The 12,662-nt window shown below is 40.9% G+C and overlaps 1 protein-coding gene across 17 annotated transcripts in view; it reads right to left on the bottom strand.

Annotated features, from left to right (window-relative positions):
• The window catches only part of PLCE1 (phospholipase C epsilon 1), a 444,022-nt gene that overhangs the window by 28,665 nt on the left and 402,695 nt on the right, over nucleotides 1–12,662 (bottom strand). For all 17 annotated transcript variants that reach the window (XM_063727669.1, XM_054522660.2, XM_054522668.2 and 14 more), the window contains 2 exons: nucleotides 6,207–6,338; nucleotides 1,208–1,498 (listed from right to left, as the gene is read on the bottom strand). In XM_063727669.1, the coding sequence (XP_063583739.1) occupies nucleotides 1,208–1,498; nucleotides 6,207–6,338 (423 nt within the window). The remainder of the gene's footprint in view (nucleotides 1–1,207; nucleotides 1,499–6,206; nucleotides 6,339–12,662) is intronic.

Below are 12,662 nucleotides of genomic sequence, written 5' to 3'. Positions count from 1 at the left end.
TGTGCCAGGCACTATGCTAAATATGGTACTTCACCGACATCATCTTATTTAATTTTAACTGAAAGAAGCACATATAACAAGGGCAGAAATGTGACCAATATCTCTAATCATATGTCTTTGGGGTCATCCACCAATGGGTGTTGTTGGCACCAGGTAGCTAGCTGGTCCCAGAGCTAAAGCTGTGGTTTGACCTCAGCTGGAGACAAGGCCATGCTGTGGTTTGTGGTTCAGCATGGTTAGATGAGATTGGATTCAGTTCACGCGAAATGAATGATAACAGCTGCCTGCCGCTTAACTGTTCAAAGGAAAAACTGTGGTTTATGAAAGAGCTTTTAGGAAACATTTATCTACTCTTACCTTCTGTAGCTCCTCTCCTCCCCCATAACTAAGTGGAAACAAAATGCTTTATCCTTTAAACTTCCAGACTCCTTGAATTTATTACTACAAGTCATCCTGCAACCTTGAACAAATAAACCAATTTGTGCCTTGATTTGCTCATCTGAGAAATGGCGATCACAAAGGTACATAACTTTAGGGCTGTTGTGAAGATTAAATAAGATAATAGGGGGTCAAAAATTCAGCGTACTGCCTAATGCACAGTGAGCGTGCAATAAATGGCAGCTTCTACTCTGGAGTTTTAGGCCTCATATCAGCGTCTCATTGACAGTGGAGAAACATGATCACTACTTACTCTGTTCATGTACTTCACATACTTGTTTTCCTTTTGCTAGCTATTCTTAGGGCACTGACCATTATTCTCCATCTCAATTCCAAAAGGATAAGAAGCTAAAATGGTTTTAACTTGCAAAGTGGTTGGAGCGACACTACTTTTTGACTGCAAGAACAACTGCGTAGTAAGACAGGTTAACTAGGCAGTGTTAGGAAATCCCTGCTCCAAAAAGAGCTTTAAACATAAACCGGGCATGGTTTTATCAAGAGCAGCTTGGTATTTGAAAAATTGCATTTAAAAAGGGGCAGGACCAGGAGACCTTACAGTCCCCTTCAAGATTCTTTTCTATCACCTTAATCTGAAACATCAGAGGCACAATTCAGTATCAAATTCACTTCTGTTTTCCATCATCATATTTTTACTCTCACATACGGTGTGCCCCAGTCTGGAATCTTGCCCCTTTGAAAAAATGCTGTCAAACTGCATTTACTGAAATGTAAGATGCAAAGGAGAGAGGTGAGCATGCAGGCCCCTTACCATCGGTCTGGTAGTTGAGTGCCACGAGCTGTATCCCATGGAGCCAGAACATGAGGGGGTTCGGGTTGGAAGAGTCGATGCGGGTGGCAGCAGGGTAAGTTCTCAGCAGCTGACAGGCGGTGTGCTGGATCAGTTTCTGAGAATACCTGCGACACAGACGTTTGGTGGCATTTTCATTCAGCGACGAGATATGATAACATTTGGGAGTTCTAATGATAGCACTGAGGGACGTGGTTGGGTTGAGAGGGGAAGAAGATTCCTCCCAGGTCTGTCGAATGCCTTCACAGGAACCTAAACCCCCCAAGAAATTAGCCGCAGATTAGTGTAGAAAACTTTAAATATTTTAGAAAGATAAACCTGAACAACATCCCAGTAAACAGTCATAGCATATAAACCACACCAGAATACCTCTTGGATTTTACTTGTGAGTTAGTTCGCCACTCTAAAACAACATGGTGGCTACTTAGTTTTAAAATGAGTGTGGTGGCTGGGTGTGTTGGCTCATTCCTAGAATCCCAGCACTTTGGGAGGTCACAGTGGGAGGACTGCTTGAGTCCAGAAGTTCAAGACCAGCCTGGGCAACATGGTGAGAGCCCATCTCTACAAAAAGTAAAAAATAAAATAAAACCAAACAAAAACCCCCCCACAAGAAACAAAACAAAATGAATGTAGCAACATCAATTTAAATTAAAAGCCTGGAAGTCCTTTGCCTCAGTACTTCATTTGGGTTGTGGTATATTTGCACAAATAAACAATATATATACAAAGATATTCACTCCAGCATTGTTTTTCACAGGAAACAACAAAATCAAACCAAACTAAGAAGCAACCCAAATGTATCAGTGAAGAAGTGATTCCATAAATGACAGTATATCCATGCAGTGGACCACCACACAAGCACTAAAGAGAATAAGGAAGCTATATGTACAGAAAATTATGTGAAAAGTTATAGCAAGTATAAAGTTATACATGTATGTTTGGTTATACAGGCATACCTTATTTTATTGTGCTTTGTTTTACTGCACTTTGCAGATACTGCACTTTTTTTTTTTTAACAAATTTAAAGTTTGGGGCAGCCCTGCCTTCAGCAAGTTTATTGGTGCAATTTTTCCAACAGCATGTATTCACTTTGTGTCTCTGTGTCACATTTTAGTAATTCTTGCAAAATTTCAAACTTTTAAACATTATTATTATATCTGTTATGGTGATCTGTGACGAGTGATCTTCAATGTTTTATTGTAATTGTTTTGGGGTGCCATGAACCATACCCATAAGATGGTAAACTTAATTGACAAATGTGCGTGCTGTGACTGCTCTACCCACCAGCCCTTCACCCATTTCCCTCCCTCTCCTTGTGCCCTGAGACACAAGGATACTGACATGAGGCCAATTAATAACCCTACAGTGGCCTCTAAATGTTCAAGTGAAAGGGAGAGTCACACGTTTCCCACTTGAAATCAAAAGCTAGGCTGGCCACGGTGGCTCATGCCTGCAATCCCAGCACTTTGGGAGGCTGTGGCGGGTGGATCAGCAGAGGTCAAGAGTTCGAGACCAGCCTGACTAACATGGTGAAACCCCGTCTCTACTAAAAATACAAAAATTAGCCAGGCACACACGCCTGTAATCCCAGCTACTTGGGAGGCTGAGGCAGGAGAATCACTTGAACCCGGGAGGTAGAGGTTGCAGTGAGCTGAGATCGCACCACTGCACTCCAGCCTGGGCAACATGGCGAGACTCTGCCTCAAAAAAAAAAAAAAAAAAAAAAAGAAAGAAAGAAATCAAAAGCTAGAAATAATTAAGCTTAGTGAGGAAGGCATGTCAAAGGCCAAGACAGGTTGAAAGTTAGGCATTTTGTGATAAACAGTTAGCTAAGTTATGAATGCAAAGGAAAAGTTCTTGAAGGAAATTAAAAGTGCTACTCCATTGAACACACAAATGATAAGGAAGCCAAACAGCCTTATTACTGATACGGGTAAAGTGTTAGTGGTCTGGATAGAAGATTAAACCAGCCACAACATATTTTAAGCCAAAGCCTAATTGAGAGTAAGGCCCTGAACTCTCTTCTGTTTTATGAAGGTTGAGAGAAGTGAGGAAGCCGCAGAAGAAAAGTTGGAAGCTAGCAGAGGTTGGTTCGTGAGGTTTAAGGAAAGAAGTCATCTCCATAACATAAAATCAGCAAGTACTGATGGAGAAGCTACAATAAGTTATTCGTAAGATCTAGCTAAGATCATTGATGAAGGTGGCCACATTAAACAACAGATTTTTTTGAGATGGAGTCTCACTCTGTCGCCCAGGCTGGAGTGTAGTGGTGCCATCTTGGCTCACTGCAAGCTCCGCCTCCCGGGTTCACGCCATTCTCCTTCCTCAGCCTCCTGAGTAGCTGGGACTACAGGCACCCGCCACCACGCCCAGCTAATTTTTTTTGTATTTTTAGTAGAGATGGGGTTTCACCGTGTTAGCCAGGATGGTCTCAATCTCCTGATCTTGTGATCCACCCGCCTCAGCCTCCCAAAGTGCTGGGATTACAGGCATGAGCCACCACGCCCGGCCAAACAGCAAATTTTTATTGTAAATGAAACAGCCTTCTATTGGAAGAAGATGCCACCTAGGACTTTCATAGCTAGAGAAGATAAGCCAATGCCTGGCTTCAAAGAAAAGGCTGTCTCTCTTGTTAGGAGCTAATGCAGCTGGCGACTTGAAGTTGAAGCCAATGCTCATGGACCATTCTGAAAATCCTTAGGGCCCTTAAGAATCATGCTAAATCTACTCTGCCTGTATTCTATAGATGGAACAACAAAACCTAGATGACAGCACATCTGTTTACAGCAAGATTTTTCATGTCTGCTAACACAGTATCCAGTCTGCAGCCCATGAACAAGGAGTAATTTGAACTTTTAAATCTTATTTAAGAATTAAATTTCATAAGGCTAAAGCTTCCATAGGTTGTGATTCCCCTGATGGATCTGGTGAAAATAAAATGAAAACCTCCTAGAAAGAATTCACCATTCTAGACGTCCTTAAGAGCATTCATGATTCATGGGAGGAGGTCAAAAGAGCAACATTAACAGAAGTTTCGGAGAAGTTAATTCCAAACTTCATGGATGACTTGGAGGGGTTTAAAACCGCAGTGGAGGGAGTAACTGCAGATATGGTGGAAACAGCAAGAGAACTAGAAGTATAGCCTGCAGATGTGACTGAATTCCTGCAATTTCATGATAAAACTTGAATGGATGAGGAGTTGCTTCTTAATGGATGAGCAAAGAAAGTGGTTTCTTGAGATGGAATCTACTCTTGGCGAAGATCCTGTGAACATTGTTGAAATGACAACAAAGGATTTAGAATATTTCATACATTTATAGTTGATAAAGCAGCAGTGGGGTTTCAGAGGTCTGACTCCAATTTTGAAAGTTCTACCATGGTCGGGCGCGGAGGCTCACACCTGTAATCCCAGCACTTTGGAAGGCCGAGGCGGACAGATCATGAGGTGAGGAGATCGAGACCATCCTGGCTAACATGGTGAAACCCCATCTCTACTAAAAATACAAAAAAATTAGCCGGGCGTGGTGGTGGGCGCCTGTAGTCCCAGCTACTCAGGAGGCTGAGGAAGGAGAATGGCGTGAACCTGGGAGGCGGAGCTTGCAGTGAGCCGAGATCTTTCCACTGCAATCCAGCCTGGGCGACAGAGCAAGACTTCGTCTCAAAAAAAAAAAAAAAAAAGAAAAAGAAAGTTCTATCATGAGTAAAATGCTATCAAACAGCATTGCATGATACAGAGAAATCTTTTATCCAAGGAAGAGTTGGTTGATGTGGCAAACTTCACTGTTGCCTTCTTGTAAGAAACTGCCAGACACCCCAGACTTCAGCAACCACCCCCCTGATGAATCAGCAGCCATCAATGTTGAGCCAACACCCTCCACCAGCTAAATAATATAACAACCTGCTAAAGGCTCAGATGATTGTTAGCATTTTGTATCAATAAAGTATTTTCTATTGAAAGTATGTACATTTTTTAGACATAATGCTATTGCACATTTAATAGACTACGGTATAGTATAGACATAACTTTTATATGTACTGGGAAACCAAAAAATTAATGTGACTCATTTTATCATGATATTCACTTTATTGCAGTGGTCTGGAACCGAACCTGCAATATCTCCAAAGTATGCCTGTATCCCATTTGGATTATCTTAAAAAGGATCTTATTTTTCTTGAACAAAACACAATAAACTTAATAGTGGTTACTTCTGGAGAATAGCACCAGGACATTGAGTGGAAAGGAATTTTAATAATACTCTGTATTGTTTGAGTTTTTAACTATGAGAATTTATTACTTTCATAATAAAAAGTAACTAGAAATAAAATAGCCATATCTTTTGGAGTTATAATGGTGAAGAAAACAGTTCCAAGAAACCACTAGAATGTTCCAAGAATGTTCCAAGGTGCCTCTAATTTTTACTCGTGAGGCAAACACTGTTCAAACATCTTCAGTGAAATGTTATTTTTATTTTTTATGTTTTAATATTTTTTTGAGACAGAATCTTGCTCTGTCGCCCAGGCTGGGGTACAGTGGTGCGATCTCAGCTCACTGCAACCTCTACCTTCTGGGCTTAAGCGATTCTCTTGCCTCAGCCTCCCTAGTAGCTGGGATTACAGGTGTGCACTACCACACCCGGCTACCTTTTGTATTTTTAGTAGAGACGGCGTTTCATCATGTTAGCCAGGCTGGTCTCGAACTCCTGACCTCAAGTGATCCACCTGCCTTGGCCTCCAAAAGTGCTGGGATTACAGGCATGAGCCACTGTGCCCAGCCTGAAATGCTGTTTTTAGTATGTTAAAAGTGTAAATTAGCAATTACAAAAATTTATACTATACTCAGACAATATTAACGTTCATGGAAAAAGAATTAAAAAATTCAAGGGAAGTGCTTAGACAGTAAAATATCTAAATCACCCAGCATGCAGAATCAAACAAAGATATTGTAAGAAAGTGACTTTACTTTTTCCAGATGTTTTGTTAAATGATGCTGTCTCCCCTGGGCTCATTCTGCCCGGATTGTTGCCAAAAATGGACTTCCTGCTTTTCCTTTCTTTTCCTCTGCTAGAGCCAGATGCATTTAGAGTTGACAGTCCTGTTCCCATAAAATGAAAATAAATAAGGCAAAAACTACAAGCAAGGCAACTCAACATTTTCCATCCCCGTTAGTGTTTATTTTGAAGTCCTACTACTCCCTTGGAACCTAGTACAGAAACTCTACTAGCAGTTTTTGTTCTGTTAATAATAGCATTGTAGGCAATTAAAGCAAAGTTTTAAAAATCTCTATAGGCAAATGCAACAAGAACTGCATGCTTATCATAGAATGACCACAAAATCACACACACACATAGCTGATTGTGCATCAGAAAGATTTTGAAAACCTGCATGAAAAGAAGATGCTGTGGCCAGAAATGATCAGTGGCTAATTATTTAATTTGGAGAGATGAAGGAATGGCTATTACTTGGGTTTTAGTGTCATAGTGTCTAGGTTCAATTCCTGCTGGTATTAGCCTTAACACCTCCTTCTTTGGTCCTCAGTTTCCTTATCTACAAAATGTGTGTAATGATAGGAACTCGCTCATATGGTTAGTCTGAAGATGGGAAATATGGTGATAATGATGTTTATGGCTTCTCTTTCTCACTCCTGGTCTAACAACTCCCTGGATGCTTCATGCCTGGCACAGTGCCTGGTGCAGAGCAGGAACCGAATACATATTTGCTGAATGAGGAAATGAATGCAAACCACATAGACCTGGCTCCAATGTAAAAAGAGTGAGCTGAAGGCACCAGTGAAGCCAGAATTGCCTCCAAATTTTTCCCGCTGTCATAATTGTACCTTTGGAGAGTAATTCCCTAAGCTGAAGCAGCATTCAGGAGGTCCTCTTTCAGATGATAATACACATTCCAAGAGCATCATCAGAGGAGACAGGATAGAGTAGTGTTTAAGAGCATAGACTTTGGAGTGAGACAGCTGGGTTTAAAATCTGTTCCTAGCAGGGCAATCTCACACAAGTTACTTAACCTCTCTAGATCACTCCCTCATCTGTAAGTGGGCTGTGGTTAGGAATAAACAAGATAATATACACATACAGGCTGAATATCCCTTATCTGAAATGCCTGGGACATGAAGTGTTTCAGATTTCAGATTTCCTCGGATTTTGGAATATTTGTATCATACTCACCTGGTTGAGCATCCCTAGTCTGAGAATCCGAAATCCAAAATGCTCCCATGAGCATTTCCTTTGAGTGTCACATGTCAGCGTTCAAACAGTTTTGAATTTTGGAGCATTTCGGATTAGGGATGCTCAACTTGTCCATACTTAGTAGTGTATCTTGTTCAGGGAAGTGCTCAGTCCATAGTAGCTGTTATTATTATAGCTTAATGTGGGGCTTTTAAGGTGTTTTTTTTTTCCTCCGAAGTATTCATAACAGCAAACATGCACAAACTTAGACTATTGAGTTCTCATACCTTGATCTTAATATTTGTGTACATTTTGCTCTTGACACAATTACTTAATAATGGATTTTCTCCCAAGTAAAACTGATGATGGGCCAGTGTGGAGGGGCTCTGTTCATTCTGGACTTTTGCCTATATCCTGCCACATGTCAATATCTTCTACCAGTATGTGGGTACTTCAGTGAAGAGCCTGGTTATTCTTTTGGGATGGGGAGGGGAAGAATGTAAACAAGGACTGAGTGATTAAAAAAGGGGAAGGATTTTGAATTGTGAGAAGGGGCCCAGAAAAATAATGAAGAAGCAACAAAGAACCTTCATCTACCCCGTTGGCTGACTTACCGATAACAACATTTCCAGAAAGCTGGGATTACAGGTGTGCATCACTAATTTTTGTATTTTTAGAAGAGACGGCATTTCACCATGTTGTCCAGGCTGATCTCGAACTCCTGACCTCAAGTGATCCACCCACCATGTTCCAGACAATGTGCTAATCACACTAGATACTTTATTGCTAATTTTTACAGCAATCCTTTAAAGTTAGGACTGTTACACCCCTTTTACAGATAGGGAATCCCAGGTGCAGAGCAGCTATAATACATAACTGTTCAAATCAAGGTCATGGAGAGACAGAGCTGGGATTTAAATCCACATGGTTAGCCTGGTGGCTGCCTCTCTTCCTCAGCTGAGTCTCTAGTTAATTTTAGGGTCTTCCTCTCATCTGTGTTTTTACTTGTGATTGTGAATAAGAATGCTTATTTTAGATATAGATGTTGGAACATCTGACATGACTGAAGTTTCGAGATAGAAGTTTGAACAGAAGCCATCTAGGTATTTAGGAAGAAACCAACTCCAGAACCAGATGCAGTGGTGCACACCAGTAGTCCCAACGACTTGGGAGGCTGAGGCAGGAGAATCACTTGAGCCCAGGAGTTTGAGGCCAGCCTGGGCAACTTAGTAAGACTCTGTCTCTAAAAAGAAAAAAAATTACTTAAAAAAAAAGAATAAATTGACTCCAGTGCATATGATGGTATCTTCCTTCAGAAATCCTAATCTGTCTGGAAGCTTTGAAATCAACTCCCTAACTAGACAAGCGATGTACAGTCATTAGCCACATAACAACATTTAGGTCAACAGGCCACGTATATGATGGTGGTCCCATTTAAGATTGTACTGGAGCTGAAAAATTCCTATCACCTTCTGCTGTCCTAACATCCATAGCATAACACATTACTCAAGTGCTTGTGATTAGATTGGTGTAAACAAATCTGCCGCACTGCCAGTCATACAGAAGTCTAGCACATACAATTATGTATAGAACATACTTGATAATAATAATAAATATGTTACTGGTTTATATATTTACTATACTATACTTTTTATCATTATTTTAGAGTATACTCCTTCTACATTACATGTGTATATATGCGTGTATATATATACATATTTTAAGTTATATATATATATATATAAACTGTAAAACAGCCTCAGGCAGGTCCTTCAGGAAGTATTCCAGAAGAAAGCATTGTTATCATGGGAGATGACAGCTCCATGCTTGTTATTGTCCCTGAAGACCTTCAGTAGGACAAGATGTGGAAGTGGAAGACGCTGATATTGGTGATCTTGACTCTGTGTAGATCGAGGCTAATGTGGGTGCTTGTATCTCAGTTTTTAATAAAAAAGTTTAAAAAGTAAAAGAAATAAAATAAAATGAAGTAAAAAAATTCTAAATAGAGGAAATCTTACAGAATAAAGAAAGAAAATGTCTTTGGCTAGAGTCACAGAATGGAAAAAAAAAAAAGGAGAAAAATAAGAAAGAAAATGGCTGGGTGCGATGGCTCATGCCTGTATTTCCAGCATTTTAGGAGGCCAAGGCAGACCAGTCCAGGAGATCAGCCTGGGCAACATAGTGAGACCCTTGTCTCTAAAAAAAAAAAAAAAAAAAAGAAAAATTAGCCAGGTATTGGTGGCACATGCCTGTAGTCTTAGCTACTCAGAAGACTAGGGTGGGAGGATCACTTGAGCCCAGGAGTTCAATGTTACGGTGAGCCGTGATTCCACCACTGCACTCCAGCCTGGATGACAGAGCAAGGCCAGGTCTTTAATTAAAAAATAAGAAAAGAAAGAAAACATTTTTATACAGCTGTACAATGTGTTTTAAGCTAAGTGTTATTACAAAAGAGTCAAAAAGTTAAAAAAATAAAAATTTATAAAATATAAAGTTACAGTAAGCTAAGGTTAATTTATTTTTGAAGAAAAATTTTTATTTATAAATGTAGTATAGCCTTAGTGTACGGTGTTTATAAAGTCGATAGTCATGTACAGTAATGTCCCAGGTCTTCACATTCACTCATCACTCACTCACTGATCCACCTAGAGCAACTTCCAGTCCTGCAGGCTTCATTCATGATAAGTGCCCTATACAGATGTACCATTTTAAATCTTTTATGTCATATTTTTACTGTACCTTGTCTGTTTAGGTATGTTTAAACGCACAAATACTTATCATTGTGTTACACTTACCTACAGTTTTCAGTACAGTAACATGCTGTACAGGCTGGTAGCTTAGGAGCAATAGGCTACACCATCTAGCCTAGGTATATAGCAGGCTACACTGTAGCTTTGTCTAAGTTCACTCTATGATGTTTCACACAATGACAAAATAATCTAATGAAGCATTTCTCAGAATGTCTCTCCCTGATTAAGTGATGCATTACTGTAAATATAATCAGTGCTAGGCTTTCTTCTGGATGCTCTCCCAGAGACATCAGAGGATTCAACATATTGGCACTGCTAAAATCAGGAGAGAAGCTGAATCCGGGGATGGTCCAAGAGCCACTCAGGGTCACACGGCTACTTTTCTTTCCTGAGTGCCTTGCCTGCCATGCTCTGCAGGGCACAGCTGGGCCTCATCTTACCCAGTCACTATAGGCCCGAAAAGCTGTGTTCACTGGTTTTGCAAGATATTGGGAGGCACCGAGGGTAATTAAGTTTCGGTGAACAGGGCTACCTCTCAGTGGTGTGTTGGTTGACATTCTCCCGAGAGTTCTGTTCCAAGCCCTCTCATTTCCTGAAATGCATCCCTTTGCCCTCCAAGGTGTTCCAACCTGCAGCACTACTGTGGGTCTGAGTAACCCAGAACAGCCATGGGGGATGGCCAAGGCTCTCTGTGGGGGAGGCAACTCTCAGTGCCAGGGACCCACACCCAGCTAGCCCAAAGTTGTCCAAGGCAGCAGGGTTCTACTTTTGTCATTCAAATGGCTTGTTAGCAAACCACTGTTTGATGAACAAAGCTTGCCTGTCAGTGCTGAGAAAATGACAGTGTGTGTCCAGGGAATGGACTGACATTTGCAAGGCTCTCCCCATGTGGCTCCTTCAGTGTAGGAATAAAAATGAACCCTGGAAGTCACAGAATCTTCCGGACGAGCCTCACCATGGAATCCCTGGGCGCCTGCTCTGTGGACTGTATGGTGGATCCAAAGGAGAATGAGGCAAAATCCCCCTCAGAATCAGACTTCCAGATCATCTGGCTCTACCTGCTCCTGAATTGCCTGCCTTAGAAACCCAGGGACCAGGACCTCCCAGTGCCTTCCAAATGTAAATCCCTGGTAGAGAGGCCTGAGACTGGGTATGTTAATCAAGTGGCCTGGGTGATTCTGGAGATTTCAGCAAGTATAGTAAACAAGGATTCTAGTCAACTCCAGTTTTGAGTGAGAAAGTCTCAGAGAGAAGATTTGCCTTGGCCAAATCACAAAGCATGGTAGCCAAGAGCCCAGGTCTCTGACCCTTGATCTTATCTGATGATCTTGTCACCACTGAATAATTTTTTTCTTACAAGGTTGTAATCTTTTAAGCTATGGGTATGTCAAGGCATACAGAGCAGCATAATGGACATTGGAGACTCAGAATGAGAGTGGGAGGGAGGTGAGGGATGAAAAACTACCTGGTGGGTACGACTTACACGACTTGGGTGACAGGTTCACTAAAATCCCAGACTTCATCACTATACAATTCATCCATGTAACCAAAAACTACTTGTACCACTAAAGCTGTCAAAATAAAAAAACTCAAAATAAAAGAACAAGGTTGTACTCCTAACTGTGGAACAACTGGGTATCTAGGAGGTACCCAAACATATGCCTATAAATGAAGGAGCTCCAGAAAGGAGATGTCGCAATGGGTTGAAGAGTCTCAGATACTTTCCAAGGACCCTGTCCTTGGAATTTGGAACGGGGCCAAGGGGAGAAGGAAGGCCAGGCAAGGTTGAGAACACTCTGAGCAACGGCCTGGCACTAGAAAGACGGCAGTGTATGTAGGTGCCTGAGGAGAGTGGGGGATGCAGGGGAGCTTGTGGGAAGATATTGGAAACTAGGTTGGTGGGGTCATAAAATAAAAATACCATATCCTTTTCTTTTCTATTAGAAGGAGAAAAAAACCCAGGACAATAGAAGTACTAAATGCAACCGAGAAATAAACCCTAAGAGAAAGCAGGTCGAAAAAATTCAACTACTTCCATAGTGTGGTGCAAAGAGCCCAGCCCAGGGAGCTGACAGAAATTCTGGCTCTTGCCCTGTCACTGACCTAGCTTCTGATGGTGGGGAAGTTCCTTCCTTTCTGTGGGCCTCATACCACATGATTGTTGCGTGCTTCATTGCAATGAAGGGTTTTTAATTTTTTTTAATTTTTATTTTTTTTTTGCATATGGCTTGTAAGAAGGGACTTGGGATGATGAAAGGTGACATACACTGAAATTGATAATGTAGCAAAATTAAAATGAATGGCATAGCAAAATGAACAGTTTATAGTATATTCCTCATGTGCATCAAACAAATGATTGTAACAAGAAATATTTAGAAGGTATTATAACAATCATTCTGGCAATCCAATTTATAGCTATTTTGAGACAGGAAATAAAGTCAGGGAAAAAATGTAAGAAATTTCATTTTTCTAAAGAAAATGAAAATA

The sequence above is a fragment of the Pongo abelii genome, chromosome 8, assembly GCF_028885655.2.
Source record: "Pongo abelii isolate AG06213 chromosome 8, NHGRI_mPonAbe1-v2.0_pri, whole genome shotgun sequence".
NCBI classification, from domain to species: domain Eukaryota; kingdom Metazoa; phylum Chordata; class Mammalia; order Primates; family Hominidae; genus Pongo; species Pongo abelii.
Note: the sequence above shows the minus strand (reverse complement) of the source record. Positions and strands in the feature narration are given on the sequence as shown.